At 39.0% G+C, this 26,313-nt stretch overlaps 1 protein-coding gene across 1 annotated transcript in view; it reads left to right on the top strand.

Annotated features, from left to right (window-relative positions):
* Arhgef6 (Rac/Cdc42 guanine nucleotide exchange factor 6) overlaps positions 1-26,313 on the top strand; it is a 151,876-nt gene that overhangs the window by 109,274 nt on the left and 16,289 nt on the right. Inside the window, 5 exon segments of the mRNA XM_023703265.1 lie at positions 17,140-17,278; positions 19,576-19,635; positions 21,662-21,808; positions 24,698-24,784; positions 25,551-25,629. Coding sequence (XP_023559033.1) covers positions 17,140-17,278; positions 19,576-19,635; positions 21,662-21,808; positions 24,698-24,784; positions 25,551-25,629 — 512 coding nt within the window.

Below are 26,313 nucleotides of genomic sequence, written 5' to 3'. Positions count from 1 at the left end.
GTGCTGGGGGATTGAACCGCGGTCGCTGTGCTTTGCTAAGCTTGTTCTAAGTAGGTGCTTTAGACCACTGAGCCATCTCGCCAGCCCCCTGATCAAAGTTTTGAACTCTTGTAGAATAACAAATAGGGAGGTTGCAGTTTAAAACAAGAGAGGCCAAGATTTTGAATATTTCAGGCAAGTAGTTCAACCACTTCCAGCCAACATTAGCTAATAATAGATGGACACATGGTGTGATGTACCAGGCACATGATATACAAACCTATGAAGGGGTTACTTCCCTCTACCTTACAGATAAGACCCTGGACAGTGTGTAGCTATAAAGTGGTAGAGCCAGAATACAGGTCTGTCAGACTTCTAAAAATTTTCATTAAGATGTACATTTTATCCACAAAAAGTAACCTAAATGCCAGTTTAAGAATTATAATAAAGTAAGCACCCAGATGCTCACTGCCCAGCTTAATAATAGAATGTTATCCTTTTCTTTTTATACAAGAGCCTTGTTGAGTTATAATTCACAATGCATACAATTTAACTAGTAAAGCAAACAGAACATGGATTTTGACAATATTTGTAACTACCGTCATAATCTATATTTTCCCTTAATCCTACCAGCCCCAGGTAACTACACTAATTACACTTCCATCCAACATGGATTTTATTATTCTGGACATTTTATTTAAGTACAATCACATAACATGTGGCCTCTTGTGCGTGGCTTCTTCCACTTAGCATAAAGCTTTTAAGGTTCCCATTGCAGCATGTATCAGCACATCATTTTACAAATTGCAAAATAAAATTCTATTTTATGGATGCCACATGTTGTTTTTCCACTCACCTGTTGATGGATTAGAACTAATGCTGCTTTCAGGATTCATACTCAAGTGTTTGCATAGGCATCTGTTTTCATTTCTCTCAGGTAGGTAACTAGGAGTAGAACTGCCGGAGCACGTGGTGACAGCGTGTTGTACTTGGAGAGCAATAATCAGACTGTTTGCCAGTGCACGCTCAGGAGCTGCTTTCCCACCAACAGTGTATGAGCGTTCCGCTTCCTCTACAACTTCAGCAGCATTCTCTGTTGTCAGTCTTTCTTTTCTTATAGCCATATGAGTGGATGGCCAAGCTTCTCACTGCTATTTGACTTGTGTTTTCTTAGTGAATACTATGTTGAGTGCCACTCATGTGCCCACTGGCAATTCGTATATATTCATTTGGAAAAATGTCTGTTCTGATCTTTGCCTATAGTATCTTTTTTAAATTTGGTTTTGATGCATTTTTAATAATGCATGTGGGGGGCTGGCCAAATAGGTCAGTGGATTAAAGCAGCTGCAAGCAGGCACAGAGGCCAGGGTTTGATCCCCAGGCCTGCTGTGCTGGCCCTGCCCCAGGGGATGCGCTGAGATGGCAATTGAGACTGGGAGTGGTGGCACACACCTCTAATTCCAGCTCTTGGGAGGCTGTAAAGAGGTGGATCACTACGAATCTGATCTAGTAGTGAGACCCTGAACACCCTGTAGACCCTTCCCTAAAATACCAAAAAAAAAAAAGATGCATTTGGTACAGGGTGTCACTATGCAGCTCAACTCATAATGACCCTCCTGTTTTCAGCCTCCCCAGCACTAGGATTACAGGTGTGCATGACCACGCCCTGTCTTGGTGGCCAGCTCAGCATGCCCAGGGGCAGGGCCAGCGTGGCATGTGGTGCCCAGGATTGAACCTTGGTCCCTGCACTACCCTAAATAGGCATTCAGTCCACTGAACTATCTCAGCAGCCCTTGATGCATGTGTTTTAACCATTATCTATGCCCTCAAGTATTTATCATAACTTTGTTGGAAAAACTTTCAAATTCTTCTCTTCTAGCTATTTGAAGTATACAACATCATTGTTGAATGTAGTCACCCTACTATCCAATAGCAAACCAGAGCTTTATTCCTCTTCCTAACTTAGCACCACTGCTTGTTTCCCCATCCCTTCCCACCCATTCCCTTTAACCTTGACTACCCACCATTCAACCCAGAACTTCTTGTAACATCTGTTTTCCTAGATTCCACACATCTGTGAGTGCATACATTTCTTCTGTACCTGGCTTACTTCATTTAACACAATGATCTCCATTTCTAGACATGTTGACAATGAAGCAATTGCATCCTTTTTTAAAAATAAAAATTACTTTATCAGTACACAAGTACAGTACATACTGTTCACATCCTTGTGTGGAGCTGGTGCATGTACATAACACATCTTCATTCTGATTTTCATCCACATTCCTTCCCTCACCCTCATCTGTTGATCTCCTTATCTGTTCTGAGGTGCATGTTTCTAATACATTATGTTTACATCCCTACGTGGTGTTGGTACTTGCGCGTAACACGTCCCACTTCCCTTTTCTATCTTCTACCCTTCTTCTCCCTTTCTCCCCTCCATTTCTTGATCCTCTTCCCTTTTAAGAAAAATTTGTCTCTCTACTTCTATCATTTATCTTTTATTTTGCTCTTTATTTTTCACTCTGGGTTTCTCATCTAAGAGAAATCATGTAATAATTAGGCATTATCCACATGGCTGGCCATTAGAGAAATGCAAATTAAAACCATACTGAGATTTCCTCTTGCCTCAGAAGGGATGACCATCATCAGGAAATCAAATAATTACAAAAGCTGGAGAGGCCACAGTGAAAAAAGAACACCTCTACACTGTTGCTGGGAATGTAAACTAGTGCAACCACTATGGAAACCAGATGAGCATTGCTCATGGAACTAAACTAGAAATTCCATTTGACATAGCTATTCTCCTTTTGAGTATCTTCACAGAAGAGTTAAAAACATCATATTACAGTGCTATATGCATATGCATACTTGTATTTATAGCAGCTCAGTTCATTGTAGCTAAGTCTTGAGAGCCACCTGTATGCCTATCCACAGATGAATGGATAAAGAAAATGTGGTACTGTATTTGCACACCATAGAACACTACTTTGCTTATTTGTGGGGAAATGGATGCACCCTGATAACATAATTTTGGCTTGTTTTGGTATCTGGAATCAAACAAGGGATCTTGCACTTGCCTGGCAGGTGCTGTGTTGCTGAGCTATATCCTCAGCAACACCATAATATTAAGTGAAATAAATCATACTTTTTAGTGGCTTAATAATATTCCATTCTGTATTATGCTACATTTTCTTTATTTTTCATTTTTTGTATTTAGGACAGGGTGTACAGGGTCTCACTGTGTACATTGGACTCACAGTGATCCTCCTGTTTACAGCCTCCCAAGTACTGGAATTTCAGGTGTGCACCAACACACCCAGTTTCAATCCCCGTATCAGTGAGCCCTGGGGTCAGGGTCAGCACGGCAGTCCTGGGGATCGAACACCAGGATCGAATTCCTAGCCCTTGTGTCTGCCTAAGCAAGCACTTTAATCTGCTGAGCTATTTGGCGAGCCCTTACATTTTCTTTATTTATTCATTTGTTGGCAGACACTTATGTTGTTCCAACATCTTGGCCATTTGGCAATTGTGAAAAATATTATGATTAATGTGAGAATGCAGACATCTCTCATATACTGATTTCATTTCCTTTGTGTCAATATCCAGTAGTGAGATTGCTGTATCATGTGGTAGTTCTATTTTTAAGTTTTTGAGGAACATCCATACTATTTTTATAGTAGTTGTACTAATTCACTTTCCCATGATAAGTGTTGCGAGGGTTCCCTTTTCTGCACATCCTCACCAGCATTCATTCTTTTGCTTTTCTGATAAGAACAATTCTTAGTGTAGTGAAGTGATATCTCATTGTAGTTTTTATTTGCCTTTCCATGATTGGTGATGGGAAGCATTTTTTTCATATACCTGTTGACCATTCATACATCTTCTTTACAAAAATGTATATTTAAGCTGTCTCAGTTACTGTTCTCTCATTGCTGAGACAAATACTCAACACTCAAAATGAAGGAAGGGAAGGTTTATTTAGCTCACAGTTAGTGGAGGTTTCAGTCCATACTCAGCTGTCTCCGAGGCAAAGCAGCACAGGGCAGAGAGCAACCTTTCATGGCGGCGGCAAAGAGCAGAGAGCAAAATGGAGGAGCAGCAGCAACAAGTGCAACAGAGGCAACAGAGAGCAAGTCTGTCTCCCTAATGTTGAATTCAGGCTATCTGCCCCAGGCTGGGTGTAGCACTCATACCCATAATCCCAGTGGATCATGACTTAATCTCAAACTCTAGAAGTCCCTGCCCATGACTGCATGAGGCTTTGGGGGGGGGGGAACAACTAGACACAGACCACAACATAGGTCTGTTGCTCACTTTTTTAACCAGAATTTTTTTCTATTCAGTTTTCTGAGTTTCTTACATATTCTGACTTTTAACATCTTGTCGGATGCATAACTTGAAGTATTTTCCCCTATTCTATATGTTATTTCTTCACTCTTTGTTTTCTTTGCTTGTATAGAAACTTTACAGTTTGAAGTAATGCCACTTGTGTAGTTTTGCTTTTGTTTTTTTATAATCTTGGGGTCTTACCCCCATAATTGTTACTCCTCCTACTATCATGAAGCATTTGCTCTATGTTTTCTTCTTGTAGGCTCCAAGCTGTAATTCTGACATGTAGGTCTGTAGTCCACTTTATATTGATTTTTGAAACTGTTGAGAGGTAGGGATTTAGCTTCATTTTTATGTAGGTAGATATACAAATTTCACAACATGATTTTCTGAAAAGACTATCCTTTGTCCAGTCCTTTTTGATCACCTTTGTTGAAAATCAGGGTACTGTGAATGTGTGAGTTTACTTCTAGGCTCTCTGTGTCTTTGGTCTCATATCTGTGTTCATGTACAAACCAGTTTCGGTTGCTACAAGTTTGTAGTATAGTTTGCAGTCAGGTCATGTGATACATCCTGCTTTGTTCTTGTTATCCAACGTTGATTTGACTACTTCAAACTTTTTGTGGTTATATATAGGTTTTAGGATTGTTTTATCTAGTTATGTGAAGGATGTCATTGGAATTTTGATAAAGATTTTATTGAGTCTGGAGATCCTTTGGGGGTAGTATGGACATTGTACAAATACTAATTCTTCCAATCCATAAACAAAGGACAGTTTTCCATTTTTTTGTGTGTGTGTTGTTCACTTTCTTTCAGCAGTATTTCATAATGATCACTGAACAATTCTTTTACCTATTTGATTAAATTTATTAATGGGTGCTTTATTTTTTTATAGCTATGATAATTAACTCTTTTTTTTGGCAGAGCCAGGGATTGAACTCAGACCCTTGTGCTTGCCAGGCAAGTGCTTATTCTACTGAGCCATCTCCCCTGCCCCGGATAATTCACATGGATGTACATAACATATCTAGATTCCTTTTTGCCCCCTTTTCTTGTCCTCTCCTCCCTCACTCCATCTTTTGATCCAGTTCCTCTTGAAGAAAGGATCTATATTCCTACTTGCTGTCATCTATCTTATTTTGTTCTTTATTTATACTTTGGGTTCTCATATAAGAGAAACCATGTGATATTTAAGCTTTGTGTTTGATTCATTTCCCTGAGTATTATGGTCTCAAAGCGCATTCCTTTTCCTACATTGACTCAAATTTATCTTTTTTTTTTGCGGCTGAGTAGGGCACCACTGTAGGAGACACTTCCAGGTCCTCGTCTCGGTGCAAGAAGCCAATATTTGTAATTCCAAAGTTACATTATTGGAATCCCATCAAATTGATTCCAATCTACCACTTACAATGCAACCCACGGTGAAAATAAAGACACTAAATTATATCTTCAATCATCAGGGAGTCAAGGGGCTCTAAGTCCAGCAACGAAGATGGCTTTCTGGAACCAAGAGAGCGACCCAGGGCCTCACCCAGTTTTATTCAATGGGGGAGTGGCTTGAGGGTTGACTGAGAACTGTGGGAAAGAGACTACTATGAGCTGAGCCAGGTGGGTGGCCTAAATTTACCTCTGTGATATGCAGAGAGGATATGCAGAGAGAGTAATCTGCATTATATAGTATCTAGTGTTTTGGTAAGTCTGGTGCTTCAGCTTTGGTGTAGCCTTTCAAGCCCCAGGAAGTCATGGCCTTTGTCTGGAGGCTGATCCCAGCTGGCGCCGTGGAGCATTAGCTCTACCGTCCTGTCTCAACCCGGCTCACACTAAAGAGCAGCAGGTGTAGGTTGCCAGGGAAACACGCAGGCCACCTTCAAAGACTATCACCAGCACCTCAGCTAGACCAGTATACATTGCTTAAGGTCAACTGAAGGATAAACAGCAGTCCTAGCCAGCTCTGTACATAACAATACAAGTAAATAGGGTCAGGCTCAGTCAAAATGGAGACAATCGCTCTTCTTTTAAGGAGAGCTGCTCAGGTGGGCCTCCACACACCACTGTGTGGAAATGGCACATTTTCTTTCTCTATTCATCTGTTGATGGGCATTCAGGTTGCTTCCAAGATTTAGCTGTTGTGAGTTGTGCTGCTCCTAACCATAGGTGTGCATAGATCACTATAAGACAGTGTCTTTAACTCTTACGCAAAAGGAATGTCTGGTTTCACCTCTGATTTTATTTGAATCTATTCTCTTTTTATTAGTGTAACTAAAGATTTGTCAATTTTGTCTATCTTTTGAAGAATCAACTCTTAATTTCATTGATTTTTTAAAAAAATTGTTTCTATTTTGCTTATTTTTGCTCTGGTCTTTATTATTTCATTCTACTAATGCTGAATATGGTTTTTCTTGTTTGTCTAGTTCCTCGTGATACAGCCATAAGTTGATATCTTTCTTTTCTTTTTTTTTAAGGCTTCAAATGTACTTTAATGACTTAATGCATTATATTACTGCTCCATTTCTCAGAAAAACTCCAAATTTATGGTATCAGGGATAAATCAAACATGGCACACCAATAAAATATGCACAGCATAACTACTTAAGATAGGCCAGGCTAAGAGCTACTGTCAGACCTTCAGCATACAGCAACCCTACTCCCAAGATTGTACTAGGCCTGTAAAGAAAAGCTGTGAAGAGCAACATCATAAACACAAAAATGTCATTTCTGGGATGTCCTTTCCAAAGGAAAATGTGGAGGCAAGTTAACACGAGATTTTTTTCAAAAAAGATATACTAAAATGAAAATCTCTAAGAGAAGATGTCTTTAGTACATGAAAGGGTAATATATGGGATATAACAGAACCATAAGTTGATATGCAGTAATATGCTGTCTGGCCTCTGAGGACATTTGCCTGAATTCTCACCTGGGAGCAAATGAAAATGCGGCTAAGGTCACTGGGAGATGTTTGATTTTTGTGGTGTATGCAGCAGTGTCTCTGGGCATGAGGGGTGTAGAAAGCAAATAAAACACGATGGACAAAAAACCCGAAATGTCCAAGCAGGTCTTTCTGTTTTGATAGAGCCATTGATTACTGTAACTTTTCCTCTTACTACTACTTTTCTTGTCTTTCATGGGGCTTTTTACATTGCATATTCATTTTCATTTGTTTCAAGAAACTTTCCAGTTTCCTTCTTGAATTCTTCCTCCTTAAATTCATTAACTGTTCAAATGTAAATTGATTCATTTCCATTTATTTCAATAGTTTCCCAAGTTTTTCTTCTTATTGACTTTTAGTTTTGTTCTATCAGGGTCTGCAAAGATAGCCAATATGATGTTGATTCTCTTACATTTCTTTAGACTTGTTCTGTGGGCAGTCGTATGATCCATCGTAGAGAATGTTCCGTGTGCTAAGGAGAAGAATGTATGTTTTACATCTGTTGGAGGGAATGTTATATGGATGGGTGTGGAGTCCATCCAAAGTGGGATGCACTTGAGCTCTGCTGGGTTTTTTGCTAATTGTCTGTCTGGATGCTCTATGCAATGCTGTTAAAAGTCCTGACTCTTATTGTATTAGAATGTGCCTTGCTCATTAGATCTATTAATATTTGCTTTGTATATTTGAGTGCTCTGATACTAGATGCATATGTATTTAGAATCGTTATTTTTTCTTGCTGAATTGACTCCTTTTCTTTATAGAATGACTTTTTAAAATTTACTGCTTTTGATTGAAAAGCTATTTTATCTGAGATAAATATGACTGCTCTGCTTTCTCTTGGATTCCATTTATATGGAGTATCCTTTTTTACTGTGCCATTTTATAATTTGTTTTCTAGTTTTTTAATCATTTATTTATTTATTTATTTGGTACTGGGTCTCACTATATGGCTTAGACTGGTAGTGATCCTCCTGTATCAGCCTCCCCAGCACTGGGATTACAGACATATGTCACCACGCCCAATCTTGGTGGCCGGCTGGGAGTGCCCAGAGTTCAAGTCCCGCACAACATGCAGTACTGGGGATTGAACCTGGGTTCTTGCATTTGCCAGGCAGGCCCTTAGACCACTGAGCTATCTCCTCAACCCTGTTTTCTAGTTTTAATAGTTCATTTTTTTCTTGCTTCCTCCCAGTCTGCTTCTATGACTAAGTGATTTGCTCTAATTGTGTGTTTTGATTCCTTTTATTATTTTTTGTTTGTCTATTATAGGTTTTTGCTCTGTGGTTGCCTTGAGAATTACAAAAATACCGTTTAATGATAGCAGGCTATTTTAAAATGATAGTAACTATCTTTCTACTTTCCCATGCGTTGTTCTTACTCATTGATGTCTCTTTCATTAGAAGAAGTTGCTTCAGCATTTCTAGTAGATCAGATGGACATCAGATGGAGATAAATCCTTTCTAGAATTGTATTATGTCTTTTTGCTTTTATATCAGTTAAAAGAAGAAGCAAGCATGTATTTTACATGGCTTCCTAATTACCTTCACTGGTTCTTTTTGTTTTTATGGATGAACTTAAATGTATATCTGGATTTGTTTGTTTTCAGCCTGAGGGACTTCGTTTCATATTTATTGTAAGGTAAGTTTTCTAGCAAAGGATTCTCATTTCTTTTTGTCTTTGAATGTGTCATTCCACCATCAATTTCTAAAGATAGTTTGGGTAGCTATAGCATTGTTTGTTGGCAGTTTTCTCTTGTCAGTAACTTGGGAATGATAGCCCAGTGTCTCTGGCCCCCACGATCCAGAAGAAAAGCCTGTTGTTAATATTATCCACGCTCCCTGGCCCATGATGGTGCCCTTATTTCTGGCTCTTTCCAAAATTTGTTTTATCTTTCAGCATTTAAAGACAATTTGTCTTTTCTTTGTATTTATCCTATTTGGAATTTATTAAACTTCTTGGTTGTACAGATTAACATTTTCCTCAAGTAATAAAGTTTTAGTTCTTCATTTGGGTATTTCTTCTCCTCCATTTTCTCTCCTCTATTGTTATGTCTTGTGTGCATATGTTGTGGTGATTAAAGATGTCCCATATTTCTCTAAGGTTCTACTTACCTTCATTATTCTGTTTTTCAGGTTGTACAATTTCCATCAATCTATCTTTGGGTTCACTGAGTTTTCTCTTCTGCCAATTCAGATCTGCTGCCAGGACTCTACTTAGAATTTAAGTTTCAGTTATTGTACTTTGAAGTCCAAGTTTTTCCTTTGTTTCTTTTTCATAATTTCTCTTTGTTGACATTCTTTACTTAAGGAGACATTGTTACCATAGCTGCCTTTACATCTTTAGGCTTCCTTTGATTCTTTGAACGTAATAAATGGGTACTTAGAAGTCTGTTAAATCTGACCTTTGATTGCTCTCTTAGTCAATTTTTTGTCTTTCATTTTTGCTTAGTGCATTGATTACACATTTCCATATTTTTGCATGCTGCTAATTTTTTTGATTAAAAATAGATGTTTCAGATAATTTTAGGTTTTACCACTCGGATATTAACTATATTACTCCTTCTTTGGGGCTTTTGAAATTGTTGTTTGCTCATTTTTTTGTTTAGTAATATAATTGGACTATTTAATGCGGTCTGTTTCCCCACACTGTACAGCCTCTGGGAGGACAGGACTCTTTTTGTCCATCTCTCTTCCTAATCTCTCTGTTGACTCCAGTTTGGGATCCATGAATTTTCAACTGATAGGCTCCAATATTTTCACAGTGCTCTGGGGGCATAAATTGTTCTGCCATCTGACCTAATTAAGTTCAAGCTAGGGTAGTTCTTGAAAGCAGACTTCAGGGCTTGGTCTGACCCTTCCTAGCACTTCTCACTATTTCTTTCCCTGTATCTCTTTAGTGACCCAGCTGACCCATAGTATTAGGCAATTGCTCTTATTGCCTTCAGCCTCCTTTTATTTGCTTACTAGTAAAGTCTCCATTGTTTTTGCAAGATCCTTTAGGCTAGAATGTCTCCTGCTCTTTTTCTAAATAAACTCAGTTCCTTAGAAGAATTTAATTTCTCTGCCTCTTCCCTCTTGGCAAAAACCTCTCACTTACTGCTCTAGGCAGTGAGCAGAGTAGCAGCTCCTGGTCCTCTCAGAACCTCTGTGCTCAGGTACAGTGCCAGTGCTGCATGGTTTGCTGGATGAAGGGAGTGTCCCTTATTCCTCTGAGCCACATTCCCTGTGAACGTAGTCTCTTCACTCAGTGTTGAAGCAGATGGGATGTGACAGTGGCCTGCCCTTTTGGTGAGAAATATCTATCAATCATACTTACCTGGAGTGGATTATCTGTCAGACTGGTCTGGGAGGAAGGAAGAGAAAAATAGAACAGGTTGTAGCTCAAATGGCAAATGTCTCCCTGTTCTTTATAAACGTTAGTACATTTTCTTGAATAAGCATTTATCACTTGCCACTACAGCAATTTGTAGAAACTTGAAGTGTTGCTTTTATTGTGTCCATCAGTCGCACTCTGCTGTGAAGTGGGTGCCATAAACACCTCATGCCACCATTCCCAAAGTGGAACTCATCATCATTTCTTTTTAAGTCCTTACATGCCCTTATGTAGTCTGAGCCTAAAGTTTTGCCATTTTCACATTGTCTCAATTTTAAATCCTGCCACATAGAAGCTGTGTTACTCAAGGTAATTCACTTTGCTTCTAAGCTTTAGTTTCCTTAATTGCAAAATGAAGATAAAGTCATCTACCTTGCATGGTTGTTATGAGGATTAATTGAAGTAATAAATACAAAGTACCCGGGTGGTTACTAGCACTGTGCCCATATCAACTTCATTCATCTTCTACCTGCCAGGCACCAGTTACTTTTTAGGGAAAAAGCACGAAATACTTCAGGCATGCAAAGAATGGAAAATATAATGTGTACACAAAGCATTGAGCTTTACAAACTCAGCATAGCTGCAGTCCAAGTCCTGTGCAATATTCCTGGCACCTCCTTCTCTCTCAAGAAGAAATCAGGGCTGGGGATGGACTTCAATAGTAGAGCCCTTGCCTACAGTGCACAAGGCCCTGGATTTCAACTTCAGCAATGAAAACGAAAGAGTATGCGTAATATGACAACCATTGTTAATGTCCTGTCATCTTGTTTTGAAAAAACAAAACAGTTTAAGAGGGAATCATAGTCCTAAACTTGTGTACTAGACAAAATCTTTGTCAGGAATGTATGAACACTTTATTACAAATCTACAATACTGAAAAAAATTATTCAGAGGCATTTCCCTTGATGAATATACAAATGTTCTTGGGGCTGGGGAGATAGCTCAGTAGAATAAGCGCTTGCCTGGCAAGTTAAAATAAATAAGTAAATAAATGTTCTGTTTGTATAAGAGCATATCCACTCATTCTAGTAAAATGAGATCCCTTTCATATTATACATTTATATGAGAATAAGTCTTTTTTCTTCTGATATGAAAATAAGTCCAGATAAATACTGGAAAAAGATGGTACCTCAAGTGGTAGACATTCTGTGTTGGTTATAGAGGCTTGCATTTTAACTGTATGTGCTAAAACATTACTATGTTCACTTATGTTAGGAATTTGATTTTATAAATAATATTAGAGAGACATTCAACTGTTATGATTCAAAATTTGTTATACAACTGAGTTGAAAATACTCAGTTATTTGGGGAATTATAATACCCCATTCACTTACTTTAGTTATTTTGTTTCTAGCGAATTTTATTTAGTTTTTATTATTTTCTGGAAAAAATAAAACAAAAATTAAAACAAAATAATATGAAAATAACAATAGATAATATTTATGTATTGCTATTTTCAAAGTACTTCTACAGAGTACAATATATGGGCATAAAAATTCTCCAAATGATATTAGCACAAACCTTTCTTTTCAATGAATGAGTTAAGATAAACTAGCTGTATAAATATTTCTTAGGTGTTTCCTTTTTCTATTCAGTCCTTTCCCATTTCCTCCATCCTAGTTCCTATTCCCTTTTGAACAGTTTCTTCCCATTTTACAATATCTATTGCACCTTTTGGATCTTATCTACTCTTTCAGTTTATTACACTAGAGAGAGTATATGATGTTTACACATGCAAACTTGGTTTATTTCACTTATGAGTATGGTCTCTAGTTGTATTCATTTACTTATAAAAATCTCAAGTGTATCCTTCTTTATGGCTGAGTAGTGTTTCATTGTATAAAGATCCCACATCTTTTTTTTTTTATCCACTCCTCAGTTAATGGCATTTGGGTTGGTTCCAAGATCCAGCTATTGCAAATTGTGCTGCTATAAACATGGGTGCACATATATCCTGTGCTATGTTTTTAATTCTGGGAAGATACCCAGAAGGGGAATAGTTGGGTCAAATGGGACTTTAATCTTCATTTTTAAAGGAATATTCACACTGATTTCCACAGTAGTTGCACAAGTCTACACTCGCGCCAACAAGAGAGCAGGATTCCTTTTTCCCTACATCCCACCAGCAATTATCATTTGCATCTCTCAAATGACTGGTGGTGTTAAACATTTTTGGTGTTAAACATTTTTTCATATATTTATTTGTCATTTGTATTTCTTCATCTCAGAAGTGCATATTCATCTCAGATGCTCATTTTTAGGATTGGGGCATTGAATTTGGGTAGTCTTATTTTTTTAAAAAATCTTCATATGTTCTAGATAGAAGTTCTTTGTCTGAGAGACAACTGGCTAATTTTTTTCCATTCTGTGGGTTGCTTTTTCAATATGTTGGTGATTTTTTTGTTGTGTAAAGCTTTTTAATAAGAGTTACAAGTTGTTGATTTTTTGTGATATTTTGCATGTAATCTTGGTTTTGTTCATGAAGTCTCTGCCTATATTTATGTCTTCAAGATTTCTATGTACTTTCTCTTCCAGTAGATTTAGTGTTTCTGTTTTAATATTTATATTAGACCTTAGTGCATGGGGATAAACATGGTTCTACTGTTGATCTTTGCCATGGAGAAAGCCAGTTTTTCCAGCGCCATTTGTTAAAGAGGCTTTCTTTTTGGGCCAAACATATTTGGCCCTTTTGTCCAAGATAAGGTGGCTGAGTGCGTTTGGGGTTGTGCCTATATCTTCTAATCTGTTCCCTTGAAATGATGATAAATTCCTAGCAGTCTTCATACCATAGTATTCAATTTCTATTTTCTGAATTGTTTACACGTAAAGAATAAAATTTAAATGTCAAGCTTTGTAGTTTTTCTCATGTGTGTACTGCTAGTATAATCTCTGATAATTCACATGCATTTCTGGGTAAGTTAGGCAAACATTAGTTGAACAAAATTCACAGAAAATATGTTTTTATACCTTGTTTTTCATGAAGGTTATGGCTGAAATGGAGACACTTGGTGGATTTCTGTTCTGCTGTTATGCTCAGGTGAACATCTGTGTTTCGGTCTGTAGGTGGCAATATCAAACAAGAAATGCTTGCAACAATTGGCCATGAGACGGCCCTTAGGCTTAAAATGGTGTGAATGAATACAGGTGCCTTTTGAAAACTGCGTGTCTGTTTTCGTGTTGCCGGTACTTGGGTGTGTAATCAGAAACCAGCCTTGATGTGTCCCCATATTTACATACACTCGAATGGCTGCCCTAGTCTCTTTTGTTATTCCCTGGGTGAGGTCTTTTGGGATTTCCCCTCTGTCTCCCCTGCTGACTTGCTAAGGTAGTTTCTGTTTCTTCCTGGGAATAATTTATAACCTTCGAAAATACCCACTTGTTCCCCGTGCTATGCTGTGTTGTCCTTCCTTTGCACAAGGGAAAGGGTTGAGAGCTGGGAGAAGAAGAGAGCTGTCACTAAGACAGAGTTGGAACTCATTTCAGTCTCTTGCAGTGACTACCACAAACAATTTGTGTGATTTTCTTCTTTTTCAGCTCTATTCACCCTCTATTTCTTCCTGTTACAGGCAGTGGTAACTTTAAGAAAAGTCCAGAGAGCTGTGTGTTGGCTTCAGGACAAGAGGCATAAGAAAAATTCTTAGTCTTGATTCAGGATTTCCCTCTATCTTTGAGAAACCAGCAGAGTGAGCTCAATCATAAATAAAAAGAGCTGACAGCTAAAACTTGGGAACTGGATAAATGAAAAAGGGAAAATAGGGACCCACCCAATCCAGCATGTGAGGGGCTCTTGAAATTTTTCCACTGGCCAGAGGCTTGAGCCTCCCAACTCCTCTTTCCAGGATACAGAAATTCCCAAGAAAGTCCTAGGTGAGGAGGGTAGAAGGTGAGTAGAAGTCATTGACTCTCTTGTAGATCCTCCATTATTCAAACTAGAAATGTATCAAAAGGTATAACATAAACAGTTATATGAGATGGTCAAGCTCATTAGTGTTATGGTGATATGCAATCATTTTGTCTAGATTTCTACCCCAACTGAGAACATGCCAGAGCCTCACTCACCATATATTCTGCAAGAAAAGTAAAACTATGTTGAGTTTCAAACAGGCCTGCTTCTGTCGAATCACATCACTTATGCAGAACACATTAAGTGGGAAAAGGAAGTGTTAACCCACTGCTGTTTCAAAGAGGCTGTTTAAAATTAAAAATGATTTTTGAAGACAGATTGGTATACAGCTTGGTACTACAGTTGTGTGTAATATTAGCTTGAATGATACACTTGTCTGGTTAAGTAGCATGTGCCTTTAAGGAAAAAATTTGAAATGTTTAATAATACTGTATTTGGCAAGACTTGAAGTTAGAATGCAGCATGAAAAGCAATAATGAACTATCCACAACATTTACTCTTAATTGCTATAACTCAGGCATTAATTAAAATAGCATGTTACAAATGCAGTCAGCATTCAGTCATGGAAATAAAATGTAAGATTTGTTTACCAAAGTGAAAAGAAATTAAGAAAGTGATCTTTCTCCCAGCAACATTTCTACGCAAATGCACACTCCAAAGCCAAGTTACTTTCCTAATTGCATTTTATATGTGATGAATTTTTCAAACAATTTATGCATTTTATGCTCATAACTGGAAATTAAGCATCAATTGAATTTCCATTAAGTTGGAAATCATGCGTACTGGTAGTTTTTAAAAGATGAGATTCTAGCAAGGTATTTGTCTTGTCTCATGATGATGTATTTAAAGTTTACATAAAAGTTTACTGACTCCTTTAAAGTTTATATATTCTTTTCCTGTGGAGAGCCAGGGTAGTGTCTCATTGAAAATTCTGAAACTTTGGCTTCAAACCTGGTCTGACCCCTACCTGAGCCACTTCCTACCTATTACTTGGCCTTCCTGAACCTCACATTTCTCATCTGTAAAATGGATCCTAGCAAAACTAGTAACCGTACAAATCCTGCTAATTTAATCTGCATGATTTTATTAGAAAGTAAGATTTGTCTCTTTGACTTTAAAGTTCAGGTAATTCGTTCAAGGTTACCCATTCTGTTTTATATCTCCAAGTCCAGGGCACTTCCTTCTGCTCTGCTGCTTCTGGAACAGAGCTGTGAAACCTGGTAAATATGCAGCAGGGCTGGTTCCCTTAAGACAGCCATTCCTGGCCCCTTCCTTCCTGTTATGTACATATGTGGCCACATGACTCAAGGCTGGTAGGGTATTAGTTGAAACCCCGTCTTTTTCTCCCACTACTCACAGTAGCCCAAGGACAGTGAGTATTTATTACTAAAACAGATCACCTGCACCCCACTCTCTTTGCCACCCTCCAGAACTTGATTACTAATAACAAGTTACTTTGGACACATTCCATAGCCTATAGCAACACAGCATAGCTGGGAACCACTGCACAAAGTGCACTCTTTGAAGAATAAGAAGACCACTGTTTACTAGGGTTTTCCTGCTGGGGAGTGGGGAGTAAGGGTGGTGAGGTCCGTAGGAGTCTAAAAAGTTAAGATTTTGGAAGCATTCAAAGGTTTTAGTAAGAAAGGGATTGAACTAGAGTGGTTCACATGCCAGTTACATGCCAGTTCGCAGGCAAGACAGTCTGAAAGTTGGTAAACCAGTTGGCCTATTGACGTGAGCCTGATGGGATGTGCTGAAGGCCTGAACTTGGGTGGGGGCAGAAGAGTGGAGAGGAATGAACAGATCAGAGGAAACCTGAGACTGGCCGGATATGCATGAGTAACCAAGAAGGTCAAGGGGCCAAGGAAGCAAATGAAAGTTTCAAAATATGTTGTCAGTTAGATACTAGGCTTCTTTCTCAAATTATAGTTTACTTAAATGAATGTTAAAATGACCTTGAGAACTCAACAGCACTGTTGATGGAGAAAAGACAATCTCTAAATGTACTAAAAGGGCAAAGAAAACAGTAGCTGAGGATTAGACATTATAGGACATAGTTCACAAACTATTAGGATCTTTCCTAAGTTGTTGCCTTCCTGAAATATTTATGTAGCCTGCAGCATTGAATTGAGATCTTAGGCCAAGTGACTTTGTGGTGAGGCTTGCAAACCTGATGCTACGTGAAGGAATGACTTGCTGATAAGTACAAGTGAGTGCTCAGGGACAGCACTAAGAAAAGAGACTTTTTTTAAACAGTAAGTTATGTCATCTGCTAGACCATACACACCATCCTTCTGGGTACAGGATCCTTAAGGTAATATTTTTCTTTTGTTCGCTGCTGTATCTCCATCAGAGAACAGAGCCTGTCAATACATGCTTAATCGCTCAGTGTCAAATGAATAAATGATCACAGGGATCAGGAATGTTGGGTGCAGGGTTGATGCTCAAGGAGTGCTGAATAAAGGTAGTTGAATTGAGTTGTCATAAATTAAATAGCATTTGCAACAGTTAATCAGATTTTTATTTGGTTTTACATTATAAATGATATGATAACATAATATTAGGTCAATGATTCTTTAAATGGTGTATCCAGCACTAACAAAACCACAAACTCTTTTGCTAGTGATGATCTGGAACAGTTTATGGAAAATCAAGGTGCATCCAGCCCAGGTATCCTCATTTTAACCACAAGTCTCAGCAAACCATTCATGCGACTAGAAAAGTATGTTACTCTCTTGCAAGAGCTGGAACGGCATATGGAGGTAAGAGAAGGCAAAGTTTCCAAACTCCCCTACTGAGTCTGGGCCTCTGCTCTAGGGGAGAAGCCAATCTGCCTCCGAGCAAGCCTTGCTAAGGATCCAGAAAATGTCTTGTCTTCAAAATGCACTCGATCTGACTCTCTCTCTTCCCAAGCTTCTCGTTTCTTTATGCTACAAAACAAGATCTCTCTTCTTTCCTATAAAATATTCACGATCACTCAGCATTTCCCCTCTTCTGTTCCGAGCCTCAGTCTTGTTGCTCCCCTCAAGTCTGTGTTTGCTGATTGACTTGACTTTTCTTTTGCACTCTCCTCTAGCTGACACAAGACGATGGTTTAGTCAAAACCAGGCCTTTATAAACCTCTGCTGTTCTGATATATTAACTAATTTTATTGTGAAAGATAAAGCAAACTGATGTGAAAAATATGAAGAACGTGTTCCTGTGCACACTAATATTTACCTCGAGAGCATTGTGATTGCTTGACTTTCTGATGCTGTGTTCCTGGAAGATTTTGGTATTCCTTAAAGATTAATAAATGGATCAGATTTCATTGTATCTCTCTACATATCACTGTCCCATCACATTTTGTTTATAAACTTAAGGCTTATTTGTAACAGTTGTAGTGGTGCTATAATCTTTCCAAAATATTAAGATTTGCAATGAGGCCTGATAATTGAATTTTTTTCATTGAGACCCAAATCCTCTTGTGATTAAAAACCAGTGAACAGGAAAGGCTCCTTGAGCCATCTTGTGCTATTTTGCGTGGGCTATGGAGGTGTGGGTGCGAGAGGAGGGCCCGCTGGGGAGACGACATTCACCCTAGTTGCTCTTCCTGTGTCTGGGGAAAGGTTTTGAGGTTTTAAAAGGGTTGATTATCTTTAAAGAGAAAGGTTGCATGCTGCCAGGCTTGTCAGCATTTGTAAGGATCGAAAAGCATGCATTCTGAGCAAAACCACATTCTCAGGGTATCTAAGCTACCTGAGAGCTGGAGGCAGTGGGGAGCGGGTGAGCAAAGCCTGGCGGAATGAGATTTCAGTTAGAGCTCTAGAAGGTGTTGACCTTTGGATGCCTTTCCAGAAGCTCAACCAGGTTGCTGAACCGTTTGAGGTTTGCCCCTCCTTGTTTATCACAAAAATCCAGAAACTAATATCCTCAGTTTCTGTTACTTCTCAGTGCTTAAGTACAAGTATTCAATCTGAGGAAAAAAAAAAAAAACCCAGACAGTAGATGCTCTGCACGCCTCCATCCTCTGTCTCAGCCTTCCTCGTAGTGGAGCTTTGTTTCCAGCCCTGCCTCCGCTGGGTCACACTGTCTTTGGTTGTCTTCCATTCCCAACATCAGATAATCCACCCACCTCATGCTAGTTCACAACTGGCTAAGAGAATTTATCCAGATTTCCAGTCTTGTGGCATGATTGCTGATAGTGGTATATTAGCAGTTGAAACTCTCAGGTGTCAGCTGATTTGGGTTGCTATAAATTTGACTGTAAAGGAATGCTAACTTACTTTGCATTGGCAGAACCATTCTGTGCTTGGGACAGACTCTTCTGCTCAGTTGTATACTTGCTTATGCCAGACTGACTGGGTGGGAGATTAGTTTTCTCACTTCTCCAGCTGAGTTTCATATATCCCCAAGGAGATACCCCTATGCACTCTGAAATCCTAATGATGTCCCCCCCAAGAGTTATTTAATGACTATATTTACTATTGAATAGCTATTATTAAAAACCAAATGAAAAATGGAAATGAGAACTCTTATCTCACCAACCACACCTATAGTGCTGCTGCCATCTGTCTTTTTTCTTTTTTTTAATGTTTGCATCTTTTTTTTATTAATTTATTTTATTTATTTATTTTTGTGTGTGTGTGGCCAGCTCCGCCCACCAGGGGGCGGGGATGGCTGGCATGTGGTGCTGGGGGATTGAACCGTGGTCCCTGTGCTTTGCTAAGCTTGTTCTAAGTAGGTGCTTAAGACCACTGAGCCATCTCACCAGCCCTGCCATCTGTCTTAAAGGTCAATTAATTGACAATTTACAGATTAAAAAATAGACTGACATTTGGAATCTCAGCACCTCTAATTATTAAGTTACTAAGAAATTTCTTTCAGTTGACAGTTCTGTAAATTTGAACCCAGGCATAATTTCATATTATTACCACAACTGAGATACAAAACAATTCCATTGTGCCCCAAATTTTCTCTTGCTATCTTTTTGTGGCCACATGTTCCTCTCACCCCTACCCCCTGGAAACCGATGATCCTTTCTCCTTTAATGTTGTTTTCAAATGTATTTCTTTGACAGGAGACTCATCCAGATCATCAGGATATTCTGAAAGCAATCGTAGCATTCAAATCTCTCATGGTACGTGATGTTATAAAACTATCATTCTCCACTTTGTGTGGCATTTTGTTCATGAAAGAGTGATGTGTGTGTTGTGCGCCTTTCTTTATGCAAAGGTCTTTAGGATGGAAACAAGCTTTCCTGACAGGACAGCATTGCTGTGATTGCTTCATTTAGTTATGTCCTCCAAAAATCATGCTTACCTACGAAAGGTTGCCAGGCTGAGGGTATAAAACAATTACATTTGAAGTCTCGGCCACATTAAGCATTGATGTGTAGGTGGGGGGTTTCCTTTTGTCTCTTTGTCTTTACCCCTTTTGCTCACCCTGTGTCTGTGTAATTCGTCACTTACTGATTGGCATCAATACTGGATTCAACTATTTATGTCGCAAGATGTGAGTTTTTTCTTTGCGTATGAAAAAACTCCTTCACAAAAGGAAAAAAAAATGACAATCAAAATACAACTGCTTTATATAGATTGCTACCAAAGGTATCTGTAATCTTACATCTCGAGTACCATGGTTAATAGGTCTTCCTGAACACACTGGTGTAAAACCACTTGATACCATTTTAGAAGGAGATAAAACTTTATTTTGGGTTGGTGGATTAAGTTTAGCTCCACTTTTAGCATTGCTGTGACATTAGCATCCTCAGTGACTTGGATCAGTGCTTAGCTATTGATCGCTGCTGTAAGCTTGTGATGGAGTATCCACTATCTCCTCATTTTTAGTACTGTTGAGAGATCAGCAACTGATGTGTCTATGATTAAACAGCAAGTTGAAGACCAGAGTAAGGTGTCAAGTTAACATGATTGCTGTTGTAAGCCCAAACAGGCAAATACTGGCAGATTTAGATGGTACAATCTAATAGAAGCATCCTCTAAAAACCATGGCATTCATTATGATTTGTGTCTCTTTCATTTTTTCTATGTAAATAAGATTGAAAATTCCTCTTTAAAAAGCTGTTTCTGATCATGTTGCAAAACTTGCTTTGATGACTGAAGTATATTTATTCCCATGTATTGGTGCATAAAATATCTATATAATGAATTTATTTATCCGAGCCTCCATTTAGCTGAGTGAAGCAGGAGAGATTTCATAGTAAAACCACTTCCAAAACACTATGACATTACATTCATTTGGAAACAGTAACACAACTAGCCATATGCTTATTTTTGTATTCAATTTGAAATGAATGCTGTGAAATTACTCTAAGAAAACTTCACACTTTCTGAAGCAAAGACTTAAATTATATATAGTGTTCCCACCCCACATAGTATTGGCAAACTAAATTATGTCTTGGTTTGAATTTTCAGTGTAGCATCATAATTCAGCTTTATTTCTTTTTTCTCATCATTTTAGGAAGAAAAATTAATTTGGTATTTTATAGCATTCAATCATTACTCCCGAAATAGAATAAAGGGTAGCGCATGTTTCATTAGAAACTCAGTTTGATTCACTGTGGCATAAAGGAAGAATTTCTATATTTTTGTCAGTCTATTTTTCATAATTCTTATAGGGTTTTTTTAAAACCCTTTTTGGGTTTTATAGTTGTTATGGTGCTTACTTTATTGGAAGATGAGCCTGTGTTGGAAAAACGAAATTATTTTGCAAGTAAACCTCTGTTTACCCAAAGATAGACAAGGTGGAGAGGAGCTAGTGCAGGGAAACCAGCCAGCAAATCCGAGTACTAGTTATGCCCCTGGCTCCGTGTGAGGTGCTTGAGCTCCTCATCCTCCAAGATTTCTTACAGGCAGGGAGAAATAAACTCTTCCTGTCCTTTTATCTTGATACTTTGGTACAATGAAAAAAAAAAACCCTTTCTTATACAACTTTTAAGGGTGCAGAGCTAGAAATGGGGAGTAGTAGATCTTTTTGTCTATGAGGATAGGGCCTGGTCATGAGATTCAGGATGAGCAATAGGGAATCTCAGTGGGAATGCGAGAGTTAAAAGTATATCTTACTTTGATCTTGTTTTAAGTCTCCTAACCATCTCAGGTTTGTTTCATAAACATTCCTATTTCATTATGTTCCCTTGGGTTCTATAGGGGCAGTGCCAAGATCTGAGAAAGAGAAAACAGCTGGAGTTGCAGATCCTTTCTGAACCTATTCAGGCCTGGGAAGGGGAGGATATTAAGACTTTCGGAAATGTGATCTTTATGTCACAAGTTATGTTGCAGTACGGAGCGTGTGAGGTAAGGCATTTCAAATCAACACTGGCTCTTCTACCTTTCACAGCTTTCTCTTCCTTGATTTGTCTATTCATCAAGGTCAAGTGCTTGAACATTCAAGCCAGAAACTGAACACCTTTTCAGGGTAGGTGCTGTGGGAGACAGGGAAAGAATAGGCCACAATCCCCACTGTCAGAGAACTCATTACAAATAGATTAAACCCAAGTCTCACATGGAAAACAACTCAACTCGATGTTAGGTTGTACAGCCTCAACTGTATCTGTAGAAAGACAGAGAAGGGAGAGCCCAGGAAGGCTTTATGGTGATAGAATTGAAAAGGAAGAGGAGGGCCAGAGAAACTAAAGGGAAAGAAGAGGTAGACAACATTTCACTTAGGAGAATAAGAATGTGGATTTTTTCCCCCTGTAGGACAGTAAAGAAACCAGACTTTTGGGATCAGAGGAAGTGTTTTGGGCATAGTGAAAGAAAAGGTTGATTTGAGTTGGGAGGAACCTTAGGTACACGTGAGACTATATGTGTTCAGACTGGACACAGCAGATGATGGAGAACAGCAAAAGAGCCACAAGCAGTGGAGAACATGACACAATCTGACAACCATATGCGTCACAAGGAGAGGAGAAGCACAAAGGGCAACTGTTAGAAATAAGCTGGGCATGGGGCAGATGGAGGGAATGGAGCACAGAGGGCATTGCTGGCACATATCTAGACGTGAAATGCAACAGGAAGGAGTGGCCTGTGGGCTCCAGGAGGTGACACATGCCATTTTCAATCTGCTAACTTTCAAGGAACTGTAAATAGCCAGGTGGAAATGTCCTCTCCATCACTGTGAAAGTGGTGTGGAAAAATGTAAGCGAGAGGCAGATATTTAAAGGTCCCTGACAAATGTGCCACTCTAGGAAGGAAATAGCCAAAGAAAAGCAGGGGGGCTGGAGAAGGGGCCAGGATAAGGGAGAAAGGTCGATTATATCCCCTGGTATGATTTATTGGGTGTAACCATTGTCCCCCTCTCCCAAACCATCTTCCTATGGTCCCTGACATGCCCCTGGCAGAGATTCATTACTTTGGGTTAATAAGAAATCTCATTAGGAAGCCATATATCCTGGAGAATGTTAATGCAGTGAGCCTATTACTCATTCCCATCTTTAAGATAAGCCCCTTGGGTGAAAGGAGAAGAATCAGGCCAGAGGGGGGAAAAAGACAAATAGGATGGTAGAAAAGAATAGAGGGATTCTGGTATCCTGGAAATTCCTGGGGGAGCACTTGACAGTGGTCAGCAAGCTGAGTGCCACAGAAGGTTCGTAGGTCAAAGAGCATGAATACCAAGAAGAAGCCATTGACTGTTGCTAGAAGGCAGTTATTGATGACTGGGAGAGTGGTGGGGTGTGCAGTTAGGGGAAGATCACTGGAGAGACAATGAAGGCAGTGACTAATTTGCAATAAAGTGCCACCAAACACGATATTGCCTATAAGGAACCACATGGGGCAAGCAAGGCATTTTAGGACAGGAGACATTTCCATTTGGGCCTGTAACATTGTGCACATGTTACAGGCACAAGTGGAAACGCTGGTAAGACACAGGGGACTGCTGACGGAAGGAGGGGAGATGGCTGTGGAAGAAAACTAGACAAGGGAAAGATTCCAGATGGCTGAGCACTTGTCAGAACAGTTATTTCTCTCAGATGAGAGGAAGGAGCGGGGACAGGAGTGGGGGTCTGAGCATGGAAGCCAAGTGAAGTTTTGCATCTAACTGCATGTCTAAGGGCTCCAGAGCAGCTTTTGTGTGTTCAAGTTCCCTCCAAAGGACGTAGTGACTCCAAAGGCCAGAAGGGTTTGCATGTGCTCGCCATCGACAAATGATGAGGCTTGAGCTGGTGGATGTTCTCATCATGTGGATGGGATCGTTATGCAATACATACATGGACTGAAGTATTGCCTCGTGCCCTTTAGATAGGTGCAGTTGTCATGCGCCAAGCAAAATAGCCGTGAGGCTAGGCTGGGGTTACAGCTTGACTGAAGAGTGTGTGCTTAGTGTGCTCAAGGTCCTTCTTCTGACTCCCAGTGCCACACGCACGTCCACACAAACACATACACAATCTCACAGTTTTAAATTTATGTGTATTTATAGTACATAATAGTTACATTCGTATCGAAGAAGTGGTATGTAGATGATCTTGATCATTCGATTCCCTTATCCCCACCCTGTGCCCTCTTTCCTTCCCCCTCCTCCTGATCCCTTCTCCTCACTGAAAAGTCTTTTTTTTTTTTTTAGGTTTCTCATGTAGGAGAAACAGGACAATATTTAATGTCTTGTGTCTGTTGTATTTCACTTAGCATTATGGTCTCAAGTTCCATCCATTATATTGCAAATGACATAATATTCTATTGTCACAGAAAATATTAAAATCTATTTACTTCTTTGTTTTACATGCATATAATAATTCTTATTCTTAATAATTAAAAAATAATTTTATGAATAAAAATTTAACATACACATTAGAGCATAATAAATTTCCAACCATTTGAAAACTGCTTCATTTTGCCACTTTTTAAGTAAATTTATATTCCTGTTTTGCGAACCTAGAGATTTATTTTATGCCCAGGATGAGCACAGCACGCTGGTTGCATAAATTGTGTGACTGCTTATCTTACATACTTCACAAACAAGTCTGGCTGTTTGTGTTTAACTGTCATGTATAGGAAAGAGAAAAATACTGTGGGTTTATGTTTATGTCAAAGTAAAATTTAACTAGTTTTTAGTTCTAAGTTGGATAGCTTTAAAAAATTACCAATAATGTCTCAGTTGGTCCTGTAAGACGTGCGTTATAAAGCAGTGATTCCAGAAATTCATTTAACAAAAATAGTGTTCATTTACTGTTTCTCATTCTACTCCAGGAAAAAGAGGAACGGTACCTTATGTTGTTTTCAAATGCCTTGATAATGTTATCTGCAAGTCCGCGGATGAGTGGCTTCATCTATCAGGTTAGTTGATTTCATATGAAACAAGTAGCAAGACTGAAAAGCAGGCTTCAGTACAGACAAAATATCTTTAGCACAGCACTAAAACTCACTCCAGCAAAGGCACATATTTTAACCCTTCTTTGTAATTAAACAGCTTATAAGAACAGATGTTCCTCAGATCAGAGACCTTTGTGTTAAATAATGAGTTTGTCCTGCATATCCACTGTTCTGGTCATAAGCAAGGTTTTGAATATATAAGTAGAAGTTTAAGTCTAGGACTGGATAAATCAGCAGCAGCACTGTATCATTATTACTAAGAAAATGCAAAGCTGGCATCCGCTTCCATGATTGTCTTATTACAATCACATGTTTCAGGTTTCTAAGATACAAGTCATTAAATGCCTTAGGAAATTAACCTTTCTTCAGTCTGTTCCCAAGATACAGAATATAAGTCACCACTGCCTGGTATACCGTCCTGGCTATCAAATTTTCACAAAATTTGACCCTTTATTTTGTTTATTGATTCATGTGAAAATATGTTAGAAAAATAAACCATTTTTATAAATCCTGAGCTTATGTTTTAGAATGTGTTAGGCAGAGACAACCTGCATTTCCTCCTGTTTTCTTGTATGATTAACATTTAGAATAGGGAAACATTATCTATTGACAGACTAGAGAGATATATCTAACCATTATTTAACAGTGATACCTGAGAAAGTCAGAAAAGCTAAGATAACTATGTAGATATAACCACAAAGTTAATGGGAATGTTCTTTTTTTCTGGTAGGGAAAAATACCAATAGCAGGAATGGTGGTGACTAAATCAGATGAAATTGAAGGGAATGACTGCACATTTGAAATCACAGGTAGGCAATTTTTTTTTTCTTTTCATGTAGCTGCTTCAAATCCTTTTTGGAATGAAGTGGAGTTTAAATAAATAAATGCTACTACTTTCTATTATATAACCCATGAGAAAGTACTACATGAATATGGCAAAGTATATCCTATTTCCTGGGATAACTAGGGTATGGTGTTAGAACAGAGAAGTTTTGCAATTGTTTAAAAGCCTCCACTTTGAGACTCAGAGTGCAGGCCTGGCGAGTGAGTGAGACCACCGGGGCTGGGGGATCCTGAACAGACCCAGAGCACAGGCCCAGTGAGTGAGTGAGATGACCCTGGGCCCAGCGGGATCCTGAATAGACCAGCAGCGCAGGCCCAGAGAATGAGTGAGACGACCCAGGGCCCATGGTTCCTCACTCGACCCAGGCTGCAGGCCCAGCACAGAACCCTTCAGCAGAACTCCCTGCAAAGAGGCTAGAGGGAAGACCCACCCAGGTGATTCAGGAGCAGAACATCTTGCCAGAGTGACACAAAGGGTTCAACTCTAATGCCTGCAGCAGAAAGAAGTAGAGCACAGCAGCCAGATCCAAACAACACCCACCTGGAGGAATCTGAACTTCATAGATCTGGACCTGGTGCTAAGGTAATAACTCTATCCAAGCTCTTCACCAAAGGTCAGAAGACAGTGGTATACAAAATGACAAAGAGAA

This window comes from Octodon degus, unplaced genomic scaffold (genome assembly GCF_000260255.1).
Source record: "Octodon degus isolate 3935 unplaced genomic scaffold, OctDeg1.0 scaffold00167, whole genome shotgun sequence".
In the NCBI taxonomy this organism is placed as follows: domain Eukaryota; kingdom Metazoa; phylum Chordata; class Mammalia; order Rodentia; family Octodontidae; genus Octodon; species Octodon degus.
Note: the sequence above shows the minus strand (reverse complement) of the source record. Positions and strands in the feature narration are given on the sequence as shown.